The sequence below is a fragment of the Polyodon spathula genome, chromosome 37, assembly GCF_017654505.1.
Source record: "Polyodon spathula isolate WHYD16114869_AA chromosome 37, ASM1765450v1, whole genome shotgun sequence".
Lineage (NCBI taxonomy): Eukaryota > Metazoa > Chordata > Actinopteri > Acipenseriformes > Polyodontidae > Polyodon > Polyodon spathula.
The window spans coordinates 4,149,872-4,177,371 of NC_054570.1; the positions used below are offsets into that span (position 1 = coordinate 4,149,872).

The 27,500-nt window shown below is 50.5% G+C and overlaps 2 protein-coding genes across 2 annotated transcripts in view; both read left to right on the forward strand.

Moving 5' to 3' along the window:
• Positions 1–27,500, forward strand: part of LOC121304304 (zinc finger protein OZF-like) — a 727,904-nt gene that overhangs the window by 427,658 nt on the left and 272,746 nt on the right. The gene's annotated exons all lie outside the window — the stretch shown is intronic.
• LOC121304141 (ras/Rap GTPase-activating protein SynGAP-like) overlaps positions 8,636–27,500 on the forward strand; it is a 20,810-nt gene continuing 1,945 nt past the window's right edge. Inside the window, exons 1-14 of the mRNA XM_041235106.1 lie at positions 8,636–8,782; positions 9,344–9,910; positions 10,650–10,794; positions 14,794–14,938; positions 15,651–15,887; positions 16,453–16,654; positions 16,957–17,135; positions 17,681–17,885; positions 18,538–19,149; positions 20,042–20,605; positions 22,302–22,475; positions 22,612–22,823; positions 23,327–23,396; positions 25,481–25,530. Of these exons, the coding sequence (XP_041091040.1) occupies positions 8,636–8,782; positions 9,344–9,910; positions 10,650–10,794; positions 14,794–14,938; positions 15,651–15,887; positions 16,453–16,654; positions 16,957–17,135; positions 17,681–17,885; positions 18,538–19,149; positions 20,042–20,605; positions 22,302–22,475; positions 22,612–22,823; positions 23,327–23,396; positions 25,481–25,530 (3,509 nt within the window). The remainder of the gene's footprint in view (positions 8,783–9,343; positions 9,911–10,649; positions 10,795–14,793; positions 14,939–15,650; positions 15,888–16,452; positions 16,655–16,956; positions 17,136–17,680; positions 17,886–18,537; positions 19,150–20,041; positions 20,606–22,301; positions 22,476–22,611; positions 22,824–23,326; positions 23,397–25,480; positions 25,531–27,500) is intronic.

Here is a 27,500-nt window from a genome sequence, read left to right on the forward strand (position 1 = left end):
AACGGGCACTCTACCTGAGTTCATTAACACACAGGGGAACAGACACATATTCGGACAATCCCCCCTATGCTACACACACATTACTACAAACAGGAACAGCCATGACAGTGAGGTAAACAAAAAATGGGACACAATTACTGAATCTCTGTCAAGGCCTGGGCCTATATATCACGAAGAGCAGGATCAGAGGGGACTCTTTAAGTAGGTCTACATACAGCTCAGCTCTTGGTAACAGTGTGGTGGACTACGCCATCGCTGCCCTAGACCTCTCCTTTATTAATGCATTCACTGTCAGACCACAAACCAGATCACTGTGTTCATAAAAAGAAGAGAGCAGATCAACAACACACAGACACAGCCCTGTAAGTTGTACAATCTAACCCATTCCTACACATGGGCCCCAAACAGCACAGAAATGTACAAAGAACCATTTCAAAACACACAGTATCAACACACCAACACAGGAGCAACTCTGGCTGTAAAAGATTTGAATAACGTATTAGAAAAGCAGCAGAAAAATCGAAATAAAAAATAGTAAATCAGAAAAACAACCAAAAGAATACATTTAAAGAAAAGAGGTTTGATGAAGACTGTAAAACTAGAAGGAAAAAACTAAGACAGCTATCCAATCAAAACCAGAAAGATCCAGATTTACGCCTCAGATACTGTGAGGCATGTAAACACACTCGAAATAAAAAACAAGACCATAGTTCTTGGTATTAATTACACTTTGAGGCGCTGAGGATCACTCCTATATTTGGTTTTATAAAAATCCTTTGGGACCATTCTTGGATTGAGTCGAAAAAACTGAAATTGGAAAAAAAAAAAAAAAAAACATTTTGAAACCTTTAGAAAGAAATACAAAACAAAGAACAATTACATTTGCGAAAAACAAAAAAATTTGCATCCTGTATTAAGGACAGTCAGACCCCCCTAGACACCCCGATCACGGAGGAGCTGAATGATAAACACAAGGCCCTCAAATCAAAAAAAGCAAGCGGGGCCCGACAGCATCAATGCTGAGATGCTGAAACACAGCAGCCCCAAGCTGCTGGAATTCCTGCCTAAACTCCTCAGTCTCGTACTGAGAGCTGGATATTTCGTTGTGAGACCTGGAACCAAGGGCTTATAACACCCTGTGCCAAAGTGGTTTATAGTGTGCAGGTGATCAGAGAACAGAATTACTAACAGACACAAACAAACAAAACGCTCACAAATATTCTGTAACAATATGCTTTCACTGTCCTTCTGGTTCTTACTCATACAAACCAATGTGAAGGAACAGATCACGATTCTCCGCCCCACTGATATGCTGTCATGCATGACCCCTTGGTAAACGAATACAGCTGCCTTTACAATCTGCGGCTGCTCATTGTTTCCCTTCCAGGTCGATACGTTCTTGCAACGGAGTCTCGCCTTTTTCCAGACTGACCAACTTCCCGACCCAGGGAAAGACCTGTGAAGCCAGCACGTCAAAAAAAACTCTCTCCTCCAACTTTACCCTCACAGGTCGGGTGGGAGGGAGGGAGATTTACAAGGTTTTTTCAGACTGACCAGACATTCGTGCGACAACCAGGTTTCTTTTAATGACGACTTCGCAAGGGTACTGAATGGAGAGTCTTTTTATTAGGCGTAAACACCTGGGTGGCGTACACATGGTAAACCATGCTAGACCTCTACGTGTCTGGTGGCTTCCGTAACGACAGGGAAGGCACGAAGAATTGTGACCTGTCCCTGCACCCTCACTCTGTCTAGTTTGACTTCGGGGGTAGGTCCTCAACGCGAGGCTCCCTCGTATTAAACGACTCTATGCAGGGACATGAACTCCCAGACCAAACCGTCTGTCGTGTAAAGAGGGCCTCCCCGTCAGCTGTGGAGCCCTTAGAGTGAAACACTCGGTTGAATCTATTTTTCCAATTTCTCTCCCCAGGTGGGTTGTAAATAATCCGTCATGAAGGACACGTCCCCGCACTGTTCCATGTGGTACATGAAAGGCTGTAATGCCAGATACCACCGAGTTATCCGGGCATTGCTGTCCTTCATTGTGCTTAACCACTTGAATCCAGCATGGTTATGAAAGGCAGCGGGCGCAACATGAAACCCAATCAGCATTGTTGTGAAATGGAACGGCCCTTCTGGTGTCAAATGCGATTTTCTCTCTAGAGCTGCAGGTTAAAGGGGATCTGCCAGTATCCCTTTCTCGAGAGTCGAGACAAATTTGCCTTTCCCAGTCTATCTAGAAGTTCGTTGACCCGAGGCATGGGGTACAGCATCGAACTTGGCAATAGCTTTTACCTTCCGGAAGTCCACACAGAAGCAACTTGTGCTGTCTTTCTTGGCCACTATGACATTAGGACTGCACCACTCGCTCCTGGAATGCTCAATCACCCCAAGCTCAGCATGTAGCCCATACCTCTTTGTTTTCATGTAGCCTTTGTCAAAAACGAACGGCACTGTTTTACCATTAAAAGGGATCATCTGACCCCAACATTTACCCTGAAAACAGGTGTCCAATAGGGAAAGTTTTCTCTTGAGCTCTCCTTTGTTACGTGGACGTGGTCAGATATCCCTTTAAGCACGCTGTGTAATCTCGATAAACTTGCATTCACACTTGATACCCATCTAGAAGGACCGTCGACCCTCAATGGCAGGGGTACAGTATACTGGTAATTCCGAGTTTATTCTATTCCTACGACAGAAGCCCGTACTGTCGTTTGAGGCATAATTGGGCGTCTACTGCACCCGACAGGTTCTGTCCTGAGAAGGGCGTCGCCCTGGTGTTAGCCGTATCGGGAAGAGACCCTGGGCCATGTTCCACGGAGAAACATTGACTCTGGTCAACTTTCTAATTCCGTTCAGTTCTCCTGTAAATAACCGTGACTCCCAGGCAGTCTTTTTTTGTAGCGCTAGAGGTCATATTCACGATCATTGCGTCCAATTGCAACCGGTTTAACTTTTAGAAAAAACATCGTGTGACTTCAATCAATCTTTATCCTTAAGACGACTGATCGGAACCACGGACGCATTAAAACATTGTAGTTAGTTCTGTTCAATCTGGCAGGGGCCTAATCCGCAGTTCGATCTATTAAGTGGAGGGTGATATCCGGTACTGCTATGACAGTCTCTGCCGGACTTCATTAAGTCTTGAGGCTTCGAAAGCTCAGATGCACTCCCTAGAGACAGTGCGTCGGTAGAGTAACAGAGGACCACCCGCATTTAGCACAGAATTTCGATCCGAGGATGGACACCGGGCAAGCACTCGCTTGTCCTCCGATCCTTGTTTTTGGTCTTCCGAAAGGTTTGAATTAGTGCATTTCTATTGTCGGTACTGAGCCGATCTGAGGTTGTCCTGGGCCAAATTACCAACCAAATCCAAATCTTTTATTAGGAGCACATGCTTCAGTACGTTTTTGGATGAGTCTTTGTGCTCCTCCCATCCTTCTCTCAACAGATTGAGGATGCTGCGAGGCTGTCGGCCTTACAAGAGCTTGAAGGGGGAGAACCCTGTCGAACTCTGCAGCACCTCTCTCACTAGCAAAAAGGAGGTTTGGGAAGAAACAATGTCCAATGTTTCTGCTCTTGCGCTACAAACCATCTCAGCATTGACTTCAGGGTCTGATTAAAGCATTCCACCAGACCGTCTGTCTGTGGATGATAAACGGTCATCCTGATGGGACGTATTTTTCATATTTTATACACCTACTGTAGTGTGTTAGACTGAAAGTTGGTTCCATTATCAGTTGGGGATCCCTACTCTAGCCATAATCTGCACTAATTCTGTTGCTATTGCAGAGGCACTAGTGGACCTCAATGGAACTGCCTCCGGCTATCATCAGCTTCCCATGGCGTAACGTATTAGTGGTGGCTGATGAATACGCATATGGGCACTAAGGTTCCATCGTTATCCCGGGTGCTACAGTAAACGGTACGCGAGTTTTCCCTCTAGTTTTCTTTAGCCTCCCCTGCACCTAGGCTAAACTTGGGTGCCCCCCTTGGTGCACCCGTTCACTGCCGTCACCGATCTGAGCAGTCGGTGCACATACTTGTGGGAGATTCCCTAACACCGTTACTAGGCGAACTGGTGAGAACCCCTGTCGATTATACAACGGGTGGTCCTTCCCTATAGTACACCCTCTTCTTGTCCGCTCCGAGGTGCCCCCAAAAGGGATATCATGAGCCAGCCTCCTGACCTCGATCCGACAAGACGGGGGAACCAATAATTGTGCTACAGGCTGTCCTGTGCCCACGTTTACCCTATACAGTAATCGTCCCTTGATATTGAAGTGTGGACATAATAGCGCCCCAGCACCTTCAACATCCTTACCTTCAATAGACCGGACCTGGCCCCAAGCATGCACTAGTGAGGGGTCGTTATTTTGGCCCCACACTGTGTCTGCGCTTGAGTACCACATGTCCAGTACATTGAGAGGGGCGGAAGTAGCATCTGTTTTAGATGGCCCAGTAACCTCACGTTTTATATAAAAGTGGAGACAAATCTGACCCCAATAATTACCAGGGCATCTGTGTGAGCACTAACCTGGGGAAAGAGTTCTGCACTATCATTAACGCTCGGACACTGGCCTGTCCTGAGTAAGAGTCAGATTGGATTTCTACCAAAACACCAGACAGCTGACCATATTTACACCCAGCACATCCTAATAAACACGTCCATCAAACTAATAAAGGAAAAATATTCACCTGCTTTATAGACTTTAAAAAGGCATTTTATTCAATTTGGCATAAAGGACTATTCTGTAGACTTCTTCAAAGAGGTGTAGGGGGGGGTTTAGACATAATATCTGTACATTTCAGTAAAGTGAGTCTTTTATTCAACACCAATGTGGTTTAACATTGTTTCTTGTCCTAGAACTGTTGTCCCACACCCCTCTCTGGTGTCCTGAGACGTCCAGTACGTGACAAGTTCAGAAATAGTGGCTCGACCGGTCTTATCCTCGTCAGCGTCAGAACCAGAGCTGAGAGCGTACTGCAGTCTCTGTCCTCAAGTCTGCGAGTGCCCCCGATGTCAATACGTCTACTGTAGCAGTACGACAGGTGGTTCTCGTCTCCGGACCCAGCAGAGTCTGGCACTGCTAGAGCAGTACTGTCAGAAATGGGCACTGGCAGTAAACCTGGACAAGACCAGAGTCATGGTATTCCAGAAGAAAGCCAGGTCTCAGGTAAATAAGTACCACTTCACTCTAGAGCACACCAGCAGCTACACATACCTGGGTCTGACCATCGGTGCCTCAGGGAGTGTTAACCTGGCAGTGAATGCATTAAAGGAGAGGCATCCAGGGCTTTTTATGACATAAAGAGGAGGCTCTATAATATAAATCCCCCAGTCAAAATTTGGCTCTATGTCAGTGAAGTGTGGGGTCCAGTCACAGGCCAGGACTACACAAAATGAATCAAACACCCCACAGAATCCCTGCATGCAGAGCTCTACAAAAACATCATGAAATTACAAAGAAAACACCAAACAATGCAGGGCTGAATTAGACCTTCATCCATTGATTCTTAACATCCAAAAAAGAGCATTAAAATACTGGATTCATCTAAAAAATAGTGACCCAAGCTTACTCCATCATAAAGCCCTGCAATACCAAGAGCTCAGCCCAGAAATAGAGTCCCCTCAGCCAGCTGGTCCTGAAGCTCACCGCGCCGAGCAACACTGAGCTTCAGGACAGCACTGCAAAAACAGTTCCAATTAGAATCCACCAAATCATAAAACACCTCACACACTGGGAAAAATACAAAAACATCAGGGACGTTTTCTTCCCCAAATTTGGTGATTTAGTCCCAGAATTCCCCAAAATGCACGACATCCAGAAGGCTGGTAAACACATGAAGACCTGTCATAATCTGAGTGACAAAGCTTGAACACGTCACACCAGAGAGAGAAAAGAGAGGGAGGGATTCTGTTTAATATACAGGGAGGGTGGGGGTACTGTTTAATATAGAAGATGGAGGGATACTGTTTAGTATTAAGCAAACATAAGCACACAATATATAGTACACACACCTTTTATTGTCAAATATATAACTGCTTTATATATAATTAAGCCAATTTGATATAACTTAACTTATCTTCGCGGAGAGAGAGACCTGGAGAGGAGAGAGAGAGAGGTGGAGAGAGAGAGAGAGAGGGAGGGAGAGAGAGAGACAGAGACACACACACACAGAGAGAGAGAGAGAGAGGGAGGAGAGAGAGAGAGAGAGAGAGAGAGAGAGAGAGAGAGAGGAGAGAAGAGAGAGAGAGAGGGGAGAGAGAGGAGAGAGGAGAAGAGAGAGAGAGAGAGAGGTTTACTTTAGAGGTGCCCGCTCCCGGGACGGATACCTTTGCAAATGGTTTGACCCCATGGGTAGGAACGCAATGTTGACCCCAGGGGTAGGAGAGAGAGGGTGTTTGCAAAGGAGGAGTTACACTGTGAGAGAAAGGGAGTGTATTAGCGTTGCGAGAGAGAGAGAGAGGTTAGCGTGGAGAGAGAGGGAGTGTCTTTGCGTGGAGAGAGGGAGGCAGAGTTATTCTCACAGACAGAAAAATCAGGATGTTGTGTCACAAAACTGGGATGACAGAAAGTAAGTTAATGAAAAAGCTCTCTCCTTCTCTCCTTTATAGAGGAGGATAGAGGATATAAGATGAAGAGGAATTTAATATGGTGAGAGACGAGATAGATTAGAGCATACATAGGAGCATGGAGGAAGAGTGTAGATTAAGGTCGAGATTGAGTAGTTGAGCGGTGCCTCTCCTTCTCTTGTCTCCTTCTCTCCTTTTCTCTCCTCTCTCCTCTCCTCTTCTCCCCTCTCCTGCTCTCCTCTCCTATTTTGCCTTTTTTCTCTCTTTATTTGTCTTTCTCTATCTCTGTGTAAATCTCTCTTTCTGTCTCTCTCTGTCTGTCTTTCTCTGTCTCTGTGTCTCTCTCCGTGTCTGTCTCTGTGTCTCTCTCAGTGTCTTTGTCTCTCTGTCTCTGTGTCTCTCTTCGTGTCTGTGTCTCTGTGTCAGTGGCTCTGTGTCTCTCTGTCTCAGTGTCTCTATCTCTGTGTCTCTCTTTTTCTCAGTGTCTCTATGTCTCTGTTTCAGTGCCTCTGTCTCAGAGTCTCTGTGTCTCTCTTTGTCTCAGTGTCTCTGTCTCAGTGTCTCTCTGTCTCAGCCTCTCTATGTCTCTGTCTCAGTGTCTCTGTGTCTCAGTATGTATTGGTTGGTTGACAGACTCCTCCTGCCTCTCTGGGTTTATCTCTCAGTTTCAGTGCTTCCTGGCTCGAATTTCTAACTCTGCTTCAGCTTCGAGTTTCTCTCTGTGACTCATGCACTCATCTCTATTTATAAATATCTGTATGCGCAGCCCTCCATTCTCTCCCTCTCCTCTGCTCATTTCCACACACACAGTGTGCATTCACGTCTTGTGTGTATCCTTCTCTCTCTCTATCTATATTTACACACCAGGCGTGGGTAGAGCCCTAACGCTAGCCTGCTGTCACGTCATACTGTTCAGAAAGGGGTGCAGTTCTATTTGTGTCTGAATTCAGTCAGGGAAGGCAGCCTGCTGCCCTCTTCCTCTTCTTCCTCTTCACCGAAGGCTCCTTTAGCTCTCTGTGCCCCTGACTCCCCCAGTGTTTTTGTTCTAGTTACTGTGTAACTTTGTGTTGACATTTCAGTGGCTTATCTATGAACTGCAGGGCAAGAGAAAGGAGACTGAACTGCTCCCTCCCTCTCTCCCTCCCTCACCCCCTGAAAGTGAGGTTGCTCCCTTCAGTCCAGGGTAGGTGTGAGGCACGGAGACTGAATTGCTCCCTCACCCCCCTGTCCCCTCTAAGAATTCTGGCTCCCTCATCCCGGGGAGTGGGTCAGGTTCCCATCCAACTCCGTGCCCCCTGAACTTGACGACCCCCCTCCCTCCCACCCCCCCCCCCCCCGGCCGGCCCCCATACGGAAAGGCGAGTCGACAATCAAAAGCCCGAGTACGGTTGCCAAAGCGCCAATGCATTGCAATGAATATTTCAGCCTATTTTAAATATTAATGAGCTCAAATTGGCCAGTCAAAAAGCATCAGGGGCTTCTAAATGGACAAATCACATTACCCAGACACCCCCGGGGCTTAGCTGGAGTTCAGAAATACAACATTTAAATATTTCAATATTTCATTGACTTTAAACTCCAACAGAGTGTCATCGCGGCTGAACAGAGAGGAGAGAGGAGATGGAAGAGGAGAGAGGAGAAAGGGGAGGGGAGAGAGAAGAGGAGAGAGGAGAGAGGAGAGAGGGCAGGGGAGAGGAAGAGAAGAGAGAAGAGAAGAGAGGAGAGGGGAGGGAAGAGGAGAGAGGAGAGAGGAAGACAAGGGAGGGGAACTATTATTTTGCTATGCAGTCACACTGTCCCTCCCTCTCCCTCCCTCCCTCTCCCTCTCTCTCTCCAGGACTCGTCTGATGCAGAGCTTCAAGGAGTCTCACTCGCATGAGTCTCTGCTGAGCCCAAGCAGTGCAGCAGAGGCTCTGGAGCTCAGTCTGGATGAAGATGCCGTCATCAAACCAGTCCACTCGAGCATACTGGGGCAGGAGTTCTGCTTCGAGGTAACCCTAACCTTCCTAACCCCAACCCAACCCCAACCCTGACCCCCAGACCGGTCGCGGAACCAGCATGCAAGGACCGGCCACTGAGACAGACCAGAGTCCCTGCTCTCGCACCCCTGCTGCCTATCGACGAAGCAGCCCTGAGCTAGCGGCGTCTCTCTTCTCCTGGTCACGCCTCAGCTGGACTACAGTGGATCGGATCTTCAGCGAGTCTGTGAACCAAACAGTTGATAGACAGATAGAGATGAGAGATAAGTGGGAGAGGGAGACCCTACGGGATACCTTCATGAGGAGAGAGAGAGAGAGGAGAGAGGAGAGCTGGAGAGGGAGAAGGGGAGTGGGGAGAGGGGAGAGAGGAGAGGAGAGGGAGAGGGGAGAGAAGAGGGGAGAGGAGAGAGAGAGAAAGAGGAGAGGAGAGAGGAGAGGGAGCCGGCAGAGATCTCTCGGATCATGGGAAGCTTCGCCTCCACCTTTCGTCCTCCTAGTCCCTCTCGATACCGACTCGAGGAGAGACTCTCTCCCCTCACTCATTGAGGAGAGAGGGGGAGAGGAGAGGAGAGTTCCAGGAGCCCATTAATAGGTCTCCTCCAGGACTTAGAGTCAGATGTTACTTCGAGAGGTCGTGTAAAGTACATAATCATCATAAATCATATATAATAGTATAATATTATTTATTATTATTAGTATTATTAGTATTATTTCACCATTCTTCTTTTCACCCTCTTCCCACTTCCATCCCACATGGTCACTCCCCCCCGCCCCTCCCTCGTTTCAGGATAACAGCCGGCGCGTTGACAATGTGCTCAAGCTGTGGATCATCGAGGCGCGGGAGCTTCCTGGGAAGAAGCGCTATTACTGCGAGCTGTGCCTGGACGACATGCTGTACGCGCGCACGACCAGCAAGACGCGCACCGACACGGTGTTCTGGGGAGAGCACTTCGAGTTCAACAACCTGCCGGCCGTGCGAAACCTGCGGCTGCATCTCTACAAGGACAACGACAAGAAGCGACGCAAGGAGAAGAGCAGCTACCTGGGGCTGGTCAACATCCCCATCTCCAGCGTGGCGGGGCGCCAGTTCGTGGAGCAGTGGTACCCCGTGGTGCTGCCCACCGCCTCGGGCAAGGGGAGCTCGGGCAAGGCCAGCTGCCCCACCATCAGGATCAAGGCCCGCTACCAGACCATGAGCATCTTGCCCATGGAGCTCTACAAGGAGTTTGCTGAGTTTGTCACCAACAACTACCGCACTCTGTGCGCCGTGCTGGAGCCAGTGCTGAGCGTCAAGAGCAAGGAGGAGGTGGCCTGTGCCCTTGTGCACATACTGCAGAGCACTGGCAAGGCAAAGGTGAGAGAGGAGAGGAGAGAGGAGAGAAAGAGAGAGAGCACGACTTTTCCCGCTTCTCTCCCCATCTGCACATAGTGCTACCTCACTCTTCTTTCTCCTCTCTTCGTAAATTCCTCCTCGTTCTTTCCCCCTCTCCCCTCGTCCTTATACCCTCTCCCCTCCTGCTCTCTTCGCCGCCCCTCCTCTCTCTCCCTCTCCCCTCCTCCGCGCTCCCCCTCCCCTTCCCTCTCCTCTCCCCTTCTCGCCCTCTCTTCTCTACTCTCTCAGGCTCCTCTCCTCCTTCTCCCCTTTTCTCCTCGATCGCGCTACTCTCCTACTCTTGCCGCGGTTTCGCCTAGGTCCTTCTACTGGGTCGCTCCTTCTTCGCGCTTAGCTGCCATCCCAGCGCGGTTCCTCCTTCCGTCTACCCCCTCTCCTTCCCTCGCTTCTCGGGTGCGACTCGCACAGTCGCTCGCACCTCGGCGTTGGCGGCCTCCTAGCGCTACTGATCTACTCGCTGCCTTTTCTTTTCTGCCCTCCTCCTTTATCCAGGACTCCCTCGCGCTCTCCTCTTTCAATTCGCCTCTCTCGGCCCTCTCGGTTGTGGTCTCTGTTCGGCTTCGCTACTCCCCTCTTCTCTCTTCTCGGGGGGGAGAGGAGAGAGGAGAGAGGAAAGAGCAGGAGAGAGGAGTTAGGGTAGGGTACAGGGGGTAGAGTTTGTGCTGCTCAGACCTCATTGATCTACTTCCTGTCTCCCCAGGACTTCCTGTCTGACATGGCGATGTCGGAGGTGGACCGATTCATGAACCGCGAGCACCTGATCTTCCGAGAGAACACACTCGCCACCAAGGCCATCGAGGAGTATCTGAAACTGATAGGACAGAAATACCTGAAGGATGCTATTGGTGAGTAAACAGAGGGGCAGCAATTAAACCCCAACATCTAACCTTAACCCTAACCCTAACCTTAACCCTAACCCATAACCACTAACCTTGTCCTACACCGCGTTACGTCTGCACAACTGCAGACAGCTCTTGTGAGGCTGTTTAAAACCTATGTCCCCCTGCTCCCTGCTTGGGACACTTCACTTCGCCGCTAAGCACATGGGGGACGAAAAAACGGGCTCCAAGATACAGTGTACAGGATTGACAACGTTCCAAGACACTACGTGTAAAAGATGTGACATAGGTCACATGCGAAGCGAGGTCGCCTAAGGGGTTTAGGCAGGAGAGAGGAGTGAGACAGGGCTGGGGCCTCAACCCCACTCTCTTCAACCACATTTTTCTTTTTCTATCAATCAATAGCTATTACCCGGACTGTCTGTCCAGTGAACAGCCGCCCGAACCCGGCCCCCCAGCCCTGTTCACCTCACACTAAGTGGAAGGAGCTAAAGCTGCTAGAACCTTCCGTAAGTATCACCACTGAGGTTAATGAGACTGCTGCTCTCCTCCTGCCCTCACACTGAGTATAGAAGAGCTGCGTGCTCCTAACCGTGGTCCCTCCATACTCTGAGGTAAAGTGACTGCTGACTCCGATTTGTCACGACGGCAACTAGGATGGTTGAAGCGCATCGCATTCTCCAATGACTTCCTCACCTAGGTTGAAGCGCCTTGAAAGGCCTAGGGGGGACAACGAAAACACAACTACTGTGACCATATAAGAGCAATAAGCACCATTAAAAACCACCTGGCTGGTGCTCCTAACCGCTCTGCAGCAATCAGTATATAAGCGCTGCTAATCCATGGAGTATCCCGGAGGTAGAGAGCATAGTAGTAAGTGTATTCAGAACTGGCTGCAATTAAAACCTCCGCCAGATATCACAGGCAAAGTAAAGAGAGGACAACACCATAATGCCTTGCGTGTACTGCCAGAGGAAGTTACACGTGGCAAGTCGGCTATCGTCTCAGGAGCCTTCTGCCTGTCAGAATCCAACCACCCGACCTCACGTCCCTCACACTGAGGTGAAGAGCTGCTGCTCCTCCTGTCCCTCACACTGAGGTGAAGAGCTGCTGCTCCTCCTGTCCCTCACACTGAGGTGAAGAGCTGCTGCTCCTCCTGTCCCTCACACTGAGGTAAAGAGCATACTACACCATTAAAAACACTGGCTGCAATTAACCCTCCTGCAGCATCATTATACCATAATCCTGGAGTACAGTCATGAGTGTAAGTTACTCAAAGTGGGATAAACCCCCCAGATATCACACCCCTTCTGCTCTGTAAAGAGGTCCTGCACACACAGAGAATCCCCCAACAACGGCTGCAGAGCAGAGCTGAGGAGAGTCCCTCTGTGGATCCCTATACAGAAAAGAAGAACTCAGTTCGGAAAGCAGCTCAAACTCCCTCCACTTCAAGCACTGGAATCAGTCTCAGGCAGTGCACTTAAACCAGGGTTACACTCCAGCAGGCACCCCTCTCCTCCAGAACTGGCATTATTATCCAGGAGAGCCCTGGCATTGAAACCACCAGACATGAGGCACTGAAAAAAACACTAGGCTCTGCCCTCGTAGAAAACTACTCTACTGGAGAGAACACCTATTAACAAAACACAAAATCAGTGGCCACAGACTGGCTATTGAAATGGGCAACACAGGGACACAGCGGAGACACAGAGAGGAGCCACTCTGACACAGAGACACAGTGGAGACACAGAGAGTAGCCACTCTGACACAGAGACACAGCGGAGACACAGAGACACAGCAGAAACACAGAGGAGCCACTCTGACACAGAAACACAGTGGAGACACAGAGAGGAGCCACTCTGACACAGAGACACAGCGGAGACACAGAGACACAGCAGAAACACAGAGGAGCCACTCTGACACAGGGACACAGCGGAGACACAGAGGAGCCACTCTGACACAGAGACACAGTAGAGAGATGAGGCGGAGACCCATGTCATCCTCCACTGAGAGAGGTACACAGAGCTGAGAGGGAGATACTCCCTCAGGCTGGCAGGCACAATACACACCTGCAGAGGCAAAAGGAGAAGCTGCAGGTCTTACTGGGGGAGAGGGGAGAGGGAGCAGGAATAGCTGCAGAGTTTGTAACATCCTGCATCAGGACCAGAGACACACAGCAAACGAGCCCATCTCAAAAAATTCAGTTTTTTGGTTTTGAACATGCATCGTATCTTTGGCAATACTTGTTGAACTTGTCATCCCAGTAAAGCATTTGAACTTGAACTTGAGAGAGACAGAAAGAGAGACAGAAAGAGAGAGAGCGACAGAGACCGTTAGACAGACAGTCAGACAGAAACAGAGAGAGACAGCGAGACAGACAGAGACGGAGAGACTTGTGTTTTTATACAAAGTCAATATGTCACCTTGTGTAAATAAATATAGTCGTCAATATAAAACTAAATACTTAGCAGTTGCTTTTTACACAATTCTGCCAAGTGAATCACGAGATGTTGCGTAATCAAAATTCTTTTGTGTGTTCAAACACTTCGCACAGACTCGCATCTCTCTTTGAATTACTGAAAGTCTATCAATGTTCCAAAGGCTGTGTTTTACTTAAAATGTTTAAACCAATAAAGAAACAATTACCATAACAAATCTTATAGCAATATGTTGCCTAGAGCACGATAACACAATGTATGCCTGGTGCAGTTCCTCTATCTGGGGGCAGTGTGCACCTCAGTGTGGGGAGCATGTGGTTTGCATGATCACCTATCACTGCGCTTTGAGGTTCAGCTACAGCTGCATCTTTCAGTGGAAGGAGCTGAAGGTACTTTTAAAACACTCTTTTCCTATACCAATACAGGACTGCTATCACTGGACAACAACACAAACGTCTCTATTGTTTAAATTGGGGGAAACCTCACCGTTTCCTCAAATATATTCAAGGGCAATTTTCCTAACCCTTTGTGCATCAGAGATAAAAAGCACATTTTAACAGAGAAGACCTCAGACCTCTGCTGGTAGAAGCAGAGTTTGGAATTTTGTGTCTCAGTGTGTTTGTCTCAGTGTCTCGGTGTGTGTCTCAGTCTGTTTGTCTCAGTTTCTCAATGAGTGTCTCGGTGTGTTTGTCTCAGTGTCTCAATGACTGTCTCAGTGTGGGTCTCAGTGTCTCGGAGTGTGTCTCAGTGTGTTTGTCTCAGTGTCTCAACAAGTGTCTCGGTGTGTATATCAGTGTCTCAGTGAGTGTCTCGGTGTGTGTCTCAGTGTGTTTGTCTCTGTGTCTTAGCATGTCCTTTCAGCTGTATGTTCAGATGTCCTTTTTCCATTTTAGGACTAGCCCTGTTCTCTGTATGCCTGCTGCAGAGAAACTGGTCCATGCCTTTGTTTCGTTCAACCTTGACTACTGTAATGCTCGGCTTGCTGGGGTTTCCAAGAATACCCTAAACAAACTGCAGTGTGTTCACAACTCAGCAGCCAGGGTTTTGACTCGGTCTTCATCTGGTGATCATATTAGCTCTGTTCTGGAATCCTTACATCGGCTTCCTGATCAATTTCGCATTGATTTTAAAATCGTGCTATTGACTTTTAAAGCATTGAAGGGCGCCCGCCCCCCCCCCCCCCCCCCCCCCCCACTCCCCCCTCAATTACTAGAAAACAAGAAAATATGGGATCTCCGTCTATTTATAAAGTCTTACCCCAGTAGGCAGTCTGCGACGGTTGTGTCCTCACGACGAGACTCTGCACTGGGGGTGATGGGGTTTCTGTTCCTGTGCCCCTAGTTGTGGAATCCCTTCCCAGAGAAATTAGCTCTGAATCCTTGACTGTTCTTAAAGCTCACCTCCAAACCTATTTGTTTAAACTGGCTTTTTTTTAGATGTGATGTTTTGTTATTTTTCTTATTGTCTATTTTCATTTTTGTGTTCTTATGTCCAGCGCTTTGTGATGACTGTCATTTATAAAGTTGCTTTATAAAATGAATTATTATTAATAATATTCTGTTTCCAGGAGAGTTTATCCGCGCTCTCTATGAGTCTGAGGAGAACTGTGAGGTGGACCCCATGAAGACGCCGCCCTCCATCCTGGCCGATCACCAAGCCAACCTGCGAATGTGCTGTGAGCTGGCACTGTGCAAGATCGTCAACTCCCACTGGTCAGTCTGCATGACCCTCCTGTCTTTCTTCTCTCACTCCTCTTTCTGCACTCACTCTCCCCCCCCCCAGATAGAGAGGAGAGTCTCGCGGAAGGTGATAGTAGGAGAAGAAGAGGGAAAAGGAGAGAAAGTGTGAGGGAGAATCCCTGAGAGTGGGGAAGTGATGGAAGGAACACTCGTAGATAGACTACGTAGGCTCTGGTCCACAGTAGAGAGTCTGAGAGGTGAGATGGGATGAGGTAGGGGGGAAGAGAGTGAGAGGGAGACTGGAGAGGGTAAGACTTAGGGATCGAAGGGAGAGTGAGTAGGTAGTTGGAGGGAGTTAGGAGAAAGAGAGGTGAGTGAGTTGAGTGGAGGTAGAAAGATCAGGGGAATGAGTGTTGGAGTGAGGGAGTACAAGAGGGGAAGATAGGAGAGTTTGGAGGTGAAGATAGGAGGAGGAGCCCTCCCTCCTCTTTCTCGTCCCCTTACTCACACCTCACTCCCCTCATTCCTCCCTCTCTCCTCTCACCTCTCACTTCTCCCTCCTCCTCTTTCTCTTCCCTCCCTCTCACTCCTCTCCCCCTCACTCCCTCTCATTCCTCTCCCCCTCACTCCCCCCACTTCTCCCTGCTCCTCTTTCTCTCCCTCTCACTCCCCTCTCCTCTCTCCCCCTCTCACTCTCCCTCACTCGCATAAGCGAACGACTCTCTCCCCCTCTCTCTCCTCTCAGTGTGTTCCCTCGTGAGCTGAAGGAGGTCTTTGCTTCGTGGCGTATTCGCTGTGCTGAGCGGGGCCGGGAGGATATTGCTGACCGACTCATCAGTGCCTCCCTGTTCCTGCGCTTCCTGTGTCCCGCGGTGATGTCACCGAGCCTCTTCAACCTCACGCAGGAGTATCCCAATGTGCAAACCTCACGCACCCTCACCCTCATCGCCAAGGTGGTGCAGAACCTCGCCAACTTCACCAAGTGAGTGTGCCAGGCAGCCGGTGACTCAGAGAGCCAGTTACTCAAGTATTTCAGGTTCAGTGGTTCAGGTTCAGGTTCAGTGGTCAGTGGTTCAGGTTCAGGTTCAGTGGTCAGTGGTTCAGTGGTTCAGGTTCAGGTTCAGTGGTTCAGTGGTTCAGTATTTCGGTGTTCAGGTTCAGTGGTTCAGTGGTTCAGTTTCGGTGGTTCAGGTTCAGTGGTTCAGGTTCAGTGGTTCAGTGGTTCAGGTTCAGTGGTTCAGTGGTTCAGTGGTTCAGGTTCAGTGGTTCAGGTTCAGTGGTTCAGTGGTTCAGGTTCAGTGGTTCAGGTTCAGGTTCAGTGGTTCAGTGGTTCAGTGTTCAGGTTCAGTTGGTTCAGGTTCAGTGGTTCAGTGGTTCAGGTTCAGGTTCAGTGGTCAGTGGTTCAGTATTTCAGGTTCAGGGGTTCAGTGGTCCACCGTCTTCTCTGGCATTGAAGAGATGCAGTGTGTGTGCCGCTGCAGCAGTGCTGGTGTAACCCTTGTGTAACCCTACGGATCACAATGCATGGACCTCTTTCTCTCGCTCAGGTTCGGCAGCAAAGAGGAGTACATGAGCTTCATGAATGAGTTCCTGGAGATGGAGTGGGGCTCCATGCAGCAGTTTCTCTACGAGATTTCCAACCTGGACAGCGTCACCAATGCAGGCAGCTTTGAGGGTTACATCGACCTGGGCAGAGAGCTGTCCACACTGCACTCCCTGCTGTGGGAGGTGATGGCTCAGCTGAGCAAGGTAACAAAGAGACACAGAGACACAGAGACACACAGGAGAGACACGGTGTGACCACCCTCAGGTCCCCGTCCCCCCATGCCGCCCATAGATAAACATAAGTTCCTCAACACAAACAACAAAATTACGAACACCCCCTTTTTGAATTAAATAACAATACTGTTATTTTGGAGAGACTTAAACTGAAACTGTGTGGTTCTGTCTCTAACTCATTGTTACTCTGTCTCTCACAGAGAGACATAGAGAGACACTGACACACACTGAGACACAGATAGAGATCAAGACCCCTTGTCTCTCTGACACAGGAAGCAATCCTCAAGCTGGGTCCGTTGCCACGGTTACTCAATGACATAAGCGTGGCGCTGCGGAATCCTCACATCCAGAGGCAACCGAGTCACCAGACTGAGCGGCTGCTCTCCCGACCCAGCTTCAACAGAGGAGTGTCATCGGATTTCCAGAACCTCATGATGAGAGACCTCAACAGGTAACCCAACCACAACCCTCTCCATCAACCCTAACCCTCTCCCCTCTCCTCTCTCCCCTAACCCTCTCCCCCAAACCTAACCCTCTCGCCACTCCTTCTGCTCCATCCCCTAACCCTCTCCCCAACCCTAACCCTCTTCCCTCTCCTCTCTCCCCTAACCCTCTCCCCACTCTTTCTGCTCCATTCCCTAACCCTCTCCCCAACCGCCACCCTAACCCTTTCCCTTCTCCCTTCTCCTTCTCCTCTTTCCCGTAACCTTCTCCACCAACCCTAATCCTCTCCTCTTCTCTCGCTTCCCTCCCCTACCCCTCTCCCCTCTCCTTTTCTCTCCCCTCTTCTCTCCTCTCACCTTCTCCCTTTCTCCTCTCTCCTCCCTCCCCTAACCCTCTCCCCTCTCCCTTCTCTCCCCTCTTTCTCCTCTCACCCTCTCCCTTTCTCCTCTCTCCTCCCTCCCCTAACCCTCTCCCCTCTCCCCTCTCCCCTTCTTTCCCCTCTCTTTTCTCCTCTCACCCTCTCCTCCCTCCTCTCTCCTCTCTCTCGTCCAGCTCTATTGATGTCACTCGGCTGCCGTCCCCCACCTCTGCTCTGGGTCCTACAGGGGGCGCTCTGTCCTCCGGAGGGGGGATGATGGATCGGGATCACCAGCACCGCGCATCCAAGGATGTATTCTACGTGACACGCCCCCCTCTTGCACGTTCAAGCCCCGCCTACTGCACGAGCGGCTCTGACATCACGGAGCCCGACCCCAAGGTGAGTACCTTGACCCCTGACCCACAGCCGTATCTTAGACTAACAGACCAATCAGATAATAGTTGTGTAATGTTATGGAAAGAGCATTGACATATACAGTATGAGACATACATGTGTGCCTCACTGTACAGAAACTGAACAAATGAACAAGTGAATATAGAGAAACTGACCAAATCAATCAAGTCACATCACCAAAGACTGCTCTAACCCCTGTACCCCTGCTTACTCCCACCCTGCTCTCAGCCCTGATTCTCACCTTCTGTCCTCTCAGCCCTGCCCCACATTTTTTCACTTTCCTCTCACCCCTGTCCATCACCCTCTCTCCTCTCTGCCCTACTCGTCAAGCTCTCTCCTCTCAGCCCTGCCGCTCACCCTCTCTCATCTCAACCCTGCCCCTCACCCTCTCCCTCTCTGCCCTGCCCCTCACTCTTTATCTCTTTCCTCTCACCCCTGTCCATCACCCTCTCTCCTCTCAGCCCTGCTCCTCACCCTCTCTCCTCTCAGCCCTGCCCCTCACCTTCTCTCCTCTCAGCCTTGCCCCTCACCCTCTCTCGTCTCACTCCTCTCAGCCCTGCCCCTCACCCTCTCCCCTCTCATCCCTACCCATCTCCTCTCCTCTCTCTGCTGTAACACACTGTCCTGTCCCCTGTAGGTGCTGAGTGTCAATAAGAGTGTCTCAATGATGGATCTTCAGGACAGTCGCATGAACAGCGTGTCCAACCTGCAGAGTGTGGACATGCTGAACAGCAGCCAGGCCTCCATCGCAGGACTGGGAGGACTGGGCGGACTGGGAATGGGGGGGCTGGGGGGGCTGGGCGCAGTGCTCAGGCCGGGGGGCCGACACTCGGCAGGGAGCGGGGGCTCCAGTTTTTCCGGGGGGCTCCGGCTGAGTCAGATGGGGGCCACCACAGATTCGCTGTCACAGCAGCAGGCGGCCATGCGGATCCCGCTCTCCTTCCAGAACCCCCTGTTCCACCTGGCCTCTGACGGGCCACAGCTGCAGCACCAGGCCAGCCGTGTGTCTCTGCAACCGCAGCCCATGCAGCAGCCCCCCCCCACACTGCTGCTCGCACCAGAGCAGGACATGGGCTCATCGCAGCACCACTCCTCCTTCCTGCCCTCTTTCCATGGTTACTCCCGTAGTGAGGACCTGTCAGGGCTCAGCGTGAAGCAGCCGCCAGCCAACATCATGCACAGCCACAGCTACAGCGACGACTTCACGAGGCAGAACTCAGAGTACAGCCGCAGACAGCTCTCATTGCAGGTAACGCTGAGCACTGTGACAATGAGCATTGAGATACTGAAACACTGAAACACTGAGCACTGAGACACTGAAACACTGAGACACTGAGACACTGAGACACTGAGACACTGAGACACTGTGACACTGACACTGACACTGAGACACTGAGACACTGAGACACTGAGACACTGAGACACTGAGACACTGAGACACTGAAACACTGAGACACTGAGACACTGAGACACTGAGACACTGAGACACTGAAACACTGAGACACTGTGACACTGAAACACTGAGACACTGAGACACTGAGACACTGAGACACTGAGACACTGAGACACTGTGACACTGAGACACTGAGACACTGAGACACTGAGACACTGAGACACTGAGACACTGTGACACTGAAACACTGAGACACTGAGACACTGAAACACTGAGACACTGAGACACTGAGACACTGAGACACTGAGACACTGAGACACTGAGACACTGAAACACTGAGACACTGAGACACTGAAACACTGAGACACTGAGACACTGAGACACTGAAACACTGAGACACTGTGACACTGAGACACTGAGACACTGAGACACTGTGACACTGAAACACTGAAACATTGTAACAATGAGCACTGTGATGCTGTGACACTGAGCACTGTAACACTGAAACATTGTAACAATGAGCACTGTGATGCTGTGACACTGAGCACTGTATCATTATTCTGTTACCCAGCATGTAAAGCTTGCAGAATGTATACAACATCTCTTACAGTGTCGCTTCTGATTTGCCAGTTTGAAATGTGCCTCACATTCAGTTTGAACCCCTTCGAGCTTCCAGTTCAGTGTGTGCTTCATGACCGTTCTATTTCTAACCTGTCGCTCTCTCTCTCTCTCTGTCCCCTCCCCGCAGGAGAACCTGCAGCACATGCTCGGAGGCGGGGGTGGTGTTGGGGGAGGCTCTGTGATGGGGACGCCCCCTTCCTCCTCTCAGCCCCAGCGCAGACTCCTGGAGCAGCAGCCCTCTACCATCCTGCCTCCCCCCTCCTCCTCTCAGCCCCAGCGCAGACTCCTGGAGCAGCAGCCCTCCACCATCCTGCCTCCCCCCTCCTCCTCTGCAGCACTGCACAGGAGCAAGACCCAGCAGCTGTCTGTGAGCTCCGCCCAGCCACCCTCCCTGCAGCAGCAGCCCCAGCCCCTGCCCAAGCAGCACAGCCAAGCTCGGCCGACCAGCGGGAAGCTGCTCCAGTCTCCAGAACAGGCCTTCGGGCCCCAGCTGGGCCGAGCTGGGCCTAGGCAGCAGCTCTCAGTGAAGGATGCTTCCCCGCAGGCTCAGGGGTCAGGTCTGACTCACCAGCAAAGCTCTGTCAGGGAAACCCAGAGCAGCTCACAGCAGCCACAGCAGACACAGCCACAGCCACAGCCACAGCAGCAGCAGCAGGGTCCGCAGCACCTCAAACCAGCCATCAGCAAACAGGTGAGCCTGACCGCCCTTCACACTCTCCCCTTTACCCCCTCTTACTACCCCTCCTCTCCACCCCTACTCTACCCATCCTCTCACTAACCTTCTCTTACTACACTCCTCTCTCTACCCTTCCTCTTACTACCCTCCTCTCTCTACCCATCCTCTACCAATCCTCTTACTAATCTCCTCTTACTACCCTCCTCCTCTAGAGAGATGGGAAGGAGACACGATGGAGTCTTGCTAAGATGGGGACTCAAGAGAGATCCTCGCTCTCTACCCCCTCCTCTGGTAGACTCCCTCCTGGGTACCCATCCTGTACCAAGAGAGAATATGAATTGGAGAACGAATGGAGTAGACGAGATTGGAGGAATACGACTACCCTTCTCTCTCTACCCATCCTGTATACCCCCTCCTCTCTCTACCCTCCTCTCTCTACCCCTCCTCTTACTACCCTGCTCTCTCTAACCCTTCTGTTACTACCCTCCTCTCTCTACCCCTCCTCTTACTACCCTCCTCTCTCTACCCCTCCTCTTACTACCCTCCTCTCTCTACCTCTCCTCTTACTAACCTCCTCTTACTACCCTGCCTCTTACTACCCTCCTCTTACTCTCTACAACTCCTTTATCTACCCCTCCTCTCAATTCCTCCTCTCTCCACCTCTCCTCTCTACACATCCTCTCTCTTCCCCTCCTCTCACCACTGGTCCTGTTGCTCTCTCTCAGTTTTCAACCAGGCTGTAGTCGACCTCAAGAGGGTCTTTATTCTCGGTCATTCTGTTTTTCTGCTGTACAGCATAGTAGAGTACAGAGCAGTACTGAGTAGTATAGTAGAGTACAGAGTAGTATAGTAGAGTACAGAGCAGTAGAGTACAGAGCAGTACAGAGTAGTATAGTAGAGTACAGAGCAGTATAGTAGAGTACAGAACAGTATAGTAGAGTACAGAGCAATACAGGGTAGTCTAGTAGAGTACAGAGCAGTATAGTAGAGTACAGAGTAGTATAGTAGAGTACAGAGCAGTATAGTAGAGTACAGAGCAGTACAGAGTAATATAGTAGAGTACAGAGCAGTATAGTAGAGTACAGAGCAGTACAGAGTAGTATAGTAGAGTACAGAGCAGTATAGTAGAGCACAGAGCAGTATAGTAGAGTACAGAGCAATACAGAGTAGTATAGTAGAGTACAGAGTAGTATAGTAGAGTACAGAGCAGTATAGTAGAGTACAGAGCAGTACAGAGTAGTATAGTAGAGTACAGAGCAGTATAGTAGAGTACAGAGCAGTACAGTAGAGTACAGAGCAGTACAGAGCAGTATAGTAGAGTACAGAGCAGTACAGAGTAGTATAGTAGAGTACAGAGCAGTATAGTAGAATACAAAGGAGTACAGAGTAGTATAGTAGAGTACAGAGCAGCATAGTAGAGTACAGAGCAATACAGTGGAGTACAGAGCAGTGAAGAGCAGTGCAGTAGAGTACAGAGCAGTACAGAGCAGCATAGTAGAGTACAGAGCAGTACAGTGGAGTACAGCGCAGTGCAGAGCATGCAGTAGAGTACAGAGCAGTACAGAACAGTAGAGTACAGAGCAGCATAGTAGAGTACAGAGCAGTACAGAGCAGTACAGCGCAGTGCAGAGCAGTACAGTATCATATTCAACTCTCACTATATTATTATAGAGCAGCACAGTAATGTTGTTCTTCTTCTTGCCCCTGCCAGGGCTCCCACTCACCTTCAACCCTTAACCCCCCAACCCCGGCCTCGGAGCGCACAGTTGCCTGGGTGTCCAACATGCCACACCTGTCAGCAGACATCGAGAGGTCACACATCGACAGGGAGGAGTTCAAACTGAAGGAGTATTCAAAGAGCATGGACGAGTCTCGATTGGACAGGGTGGAAACTCGGTGTGAGGGAGGGAGCTCCTCTGCATGTACCGGTCCTCTTGGCAACTGACCCTCCCTCAGTGCCTCCGCATGCGGGAATGTGAACACTGGTTCTCTCTCTCTCTCTTGTTCTCTCTCTCTCTCAGGTGCGAGAGTATGAGGACGAGATCCACTCTCTGAAAGAGAGGCTGATGATGTCACACAAGAAACTGGAGGAGTATGAGCAGCGGCTGATGTCACAGGAAGAGCAGACCAGTAAGATCCTGATGCAATACCAGAACAGACTGGAGAATAGCGAGAGGAAACTGAGGATGCAACAGCAGGAAAAGGACTCGCAGATCAAAGGAATCATCAGCAGGTAAGAGAGAGGAGAGGAGAGAGGGGAGAGAGAGAGGAGAGAGAGGAGAGAGAGAAGGAGAGGAGAGAGAGAGAGGAGAGGGGAGAGAAGAGAGGAGAGAGAGAGGAGAGAGGAGGGAGGGAGGAGAGAGAGGAGAGGCTCCTCCGCCTCCCCGTGCCTCTCTCTCCTCCTCGCTCCCCTCTATGGGGGGGGGGGAGGGGAGAGGAGAGGGAGAGGGGAGGGAGAGAGAGAGGGGAGAGGAGAGGGGAGAGAGGAGAGGAGAGAGGAGAGAGAGGGGAGAGGAGAGAGGGGACAGGAGACAGGAAAGAGAGAGGAGAGAGGGGGAGGGGGGGAGAGGGGAGGAGAGGGGAGAGGAGATATGAGGGGAGAGTGGAGTGAGAGGAGGAGAGAGAAGGAGAGATTAGAGGAGAGAGAAGGAGAGAGTGAAGGAGAGGATGGGGGTAGAGTCAGCCCTTCTCATGTGCTAATGATTTTCTCTGCTCTCATTACCCCTCGCTGGCCAGGCTGATGGCAGTGGAAGATGAGATTCGTAAAGATCACGTGCCGACCCCGCCCCGCATGCTCGACGCTCAGGTGGAAATTACAATTTCATTACTCTCCCATAGCCTCTTACCTTCCTCTCTACCTGCTACTTACTCTGCTACTCTCCTCTCTCTCCTCCTCTAATCTCCTCGCCCTTCCATGCTCTCGCTCTACTTCCTCTCCTACCCAACACAAATCTCAGTCTCAAATACCACGATTACTCACAGATACCAGTATATGGGGAGCGACCAGTCCGACTACCACTGTCACCATTCGTACTCTAAGCCATTTCAGTACCGTGCACACACTGGGGAAAACGACACAGCTTCGAGTGCCACCACTTAACAGTATGAGAGACATACACATGAAAGGTTACTCAGTCACACACACACAACAGTCCAATGTGTGTGTGTGTGTGTGTGTGTGTGTGTGTGTGTGTGTGTCAGTGTGTGTCAGTGTTTGTGTGTGTGTGTGTGTGTCAGTGTGTGTGTGTGTCAGTGTGTGTGTCAGTGTGTGTTAGTGTGTGTGTGTGTCAGTGTGTGTATGTGTGTGTGTGTGTGTGTGTGTGTCTGTCAGTGTGTGTGTCAGTGTGTGTGTGTGTCAGTGTGTGTGTCAGTGTGTGTGTTCACAGTCAAACGACACAGGCACACACCATTCCCGTGTGTGTGTGTGTCACCACATTTTCACAAACACACAGTTACGTACACACCAGAACATTTCACACACCAGTGCGACCACAGCACACACGTCAAACAGTCACAGTTCACCACAGTGACACAGTCCAGTATGTGTGTGTGTGTGTGTGTGTGGTGGGTGTGCTGTCAGTGTGTGTGTCAGTGTGTGTGTGTGTGTGTGTGTGTGTGTGTGTGTGTCAGGGTGTGTGTGTGTGTCAGTGTGTGTGTGTGTGTGTGTCAGTGTGTGTGTCTGAGCCCGTCACATGTCACACACACACAGCCGTAACCACAACAACAGTCACACACACCAGCACAGACTTTCAGACATGTGTGTCATCAGACATAACACCACACTGTCACACACCACAACACACAGTCACAGTCACAGACACACACACCAGACAGTCAGTTGCACACACACTGTCACACACACAGCGACACACAGGCACACAGTTCACCATACAGGTCCACAGTTCACAGTCACAGTCACACACACTGTGTGTGTGTGGTGTGTGTGTGTGTGCACACCTGTCACAAAGCACCACACACACCAGTTGTGTGTGTGTGTGTGTGTGTGCATGTGTGTGTGTGTCAGTGTGTGTGTGTGTGTGTGTGTGTGTGTGTGCAGGTGTGTGTGTGTGTGTGGGTGTGTGTGCGTGTGTGTGTGTGTGTGCGTGTGTGTCAGTGTGGCTCAGTAAGTCTGTGTGTGTGTGCAGTTCATTCTTGTGTGTGTAGATATCGCTCAGTGTACACGCTCATGCTTGTAAATGTATGTTTATACATTTGTACTGTAAGTATTGCTGCCCGGTTTACATAAATGTTGTTTCTGTGGCTGTTCGCTGTGAGAACTCTTGTGTCCAGGCATGTCTGTACACTGTCTGCATGCAGTGCCGCTGCTGCATGTCAGATGTGTTGATGCAAGTGCAGACTCCTCTCTGTGTACTGGATCTAATTACCCCGCACTGCAGTGTCACTGTTTCTCCATCTTATAAACATGTAGCAAACATTCTCTTACTAGAGAGCACTTTCTCTTTATTATTTGGCTCCTTTTCTCCGGCACTAGAGCAAGGATCTAGAGCCAGGTAAGAAGCGGGTGTGTTCTCATCCCTGGGGCTTCCCTGCACTTCCTATGAGTGGCTGGGAGAGTTGGACTGGGAGCGCAGCACAGAGACAGGGCTTTTCATAATCAATCACAGAGGGGTGGAAACAGAGACACTGCCACGCCCCTCGTCATAGCTGAGCCCTGCACGCGTGTCAGGTTTGTGTGTGTGTATGCGGGACAGGCGTGTTCTCCTGCATGCCGAGCTGCGGTGCATGTGCATACCCCCTGCTGTGTTGTGTCACGCGTGTTGCATGCGTGTGTTAATTCGCTGACTGACCTTCTCTTTCCTGAGGTTTCTGAACAGTGGAAACTCTCATTCCCCCCCCCTGTATGATGACGAGATACGGTGATTTCCCTAGGCGAGGCGACCCTCGATAATACCTCAACGCGCAGCGCCACGCCCACACAGGTAATAAACACGCACTCACACGCACACGCACTCACTCACACTCTCACATAGTACAAAAACATGTCCAAATACACACAAAAGACCAGGATGCATGCATATTCACATGCCTTACAGGTCATACACATATCTAAACACACATGAGGCAGAGTTAGCACACTGCATGATGTGTTGCTCCCACACACACACACAACAAACACATAACCCTGCATGGGACAAAAACACATAAACACACTCCGGGATCTAGTACAGCACAGGCAAGCAAACACACTCCACACTGTATAAAAAACACACAGGCAGACTGCTGCTCCTCCAATCAGAAAGCCCCCTGGGGAGTAACACTGCCTCAGTGAGTGGAGCGGTCAAATATTCCTGCACACGCTAATCACTCAGCAACCACACACTAACTACATGCTAATCACTCAGCAACCACACACTAACAACATGCTAATCACTCAGCAGCCACACACTAATCAGTCAGCAACCACACGCTAACTACACACTAATCACCCAGCAACCACACACTGACTACAAGCTAATCACCCAGCAATCACACGCTAACGACATGCTACTGTTCTGCGTTCTGGAAAATCTCCGTATCCCGCCACACGAACATGCGTGCGGGGAGGTGGGGCTGGATATGGGGTTCTTTGATTGTTACTTCTTTCCTTCTCCAGCTTTGTGTTAATGTTGTCTGTAGCTGGTTTTCACTAACCGTAGAACCGTAGAATGTTTTTGTCCAATCCTGTTGCCTGTCTTTCCTCATTCCTCATACTGTGACACAACACTGTGTACTAATATTACACTCACCCACTACTAGCAAGAAGAGCCACTCCTGCTGCAGCAGAGTACTGTCAGAGCTTCAGCAGTACAGGCTGCACAGTGCAGAGCAGACAGTGTAGCCCAGGCACCAAGCATCAGAGCCACGAGCCCGCTGAAGGGCTGCAGTCTCACTGAGCTCCACTTCTTCCAGGCTCACTAAAGGGAAGCTCAGGAGAGAGGGACCTCACAGGCCTGGGCTGGGGGAGATGACAGTGTGTCCCACAGCATGGCACTCACACTGGGGCTGGAGTGGAGCCCTCCTGGAGAAGGATAGGAATCTGCAGCCCCATGTCGGCCTGGCTCTCCCTGCGCTGCAGGCGGTAGAGAGGGAGCAGACCTCACGGCTTCTCCACAGGAAGGCCACCAGAACGAAGCTGTGCTACTGCTGCCATTATAGCTTCAATATAGACTGATGGCTGGTGAATTAAAAACTCAAGGAGCCGACACGGCTGTTGAGCCAGGACAAACTAAAAAGTAGAGAGGCAGTACGAGATGTGGGTGTGGGAGTCTGCGATTAGCTTCTCTACAGGCACTGATTCTTCATTAAAGCTCTGTGAAAGCAGTGAGGTGAGAAGGGTCCCCCAGTCGCTAGCACACTGAAGAACTTCACCCTCTCCCTTAGTCAGCAGGCTTGTCTGCCAGACTGCCAGATGTTCTAATGAATCTGGATGGGGTAGCCTTTAAAGCATGAGAGTGCATGTGAGTGACTCTGTAGTTGATAAGTCTCTCTCTCTCCCTCTCCCTTTCTCTCTCTCCTCTCTCTCTCTCTTCTCCTTTCCTCAAACTCCCTATCTCTCTACCTCTTCCTCTCTCTACCCCGTCCCCTCCCCGCCCCTCTCTCTCCATCTTTTCCCTTCCCTCCCCATCTCCTCCCCTCCTTCTCCTCATCTCTCTACCTCTCCCTCTCTCCATCCCCCTCCCCTCTACTCCCTCTCCCTATCTCTACCCCTCTCTCCTCCCTTTCCCTCTCCCATCTCCCCTCTCCACCAATAGCTCTACCCCTCTCTCCTCCCTTTGCCCTCTCCCAGCTCCCCTCTACCTCTTTCTCTCTCCCTCTCTCCTCCCCTCTCTCCCCTCTCTCTCTATCCCTCTCCCCTCTACCTCTTCTCTCTCTCCCCCTTTCTCTCTCCCTCTCCTCTCCCCTCGCCGTC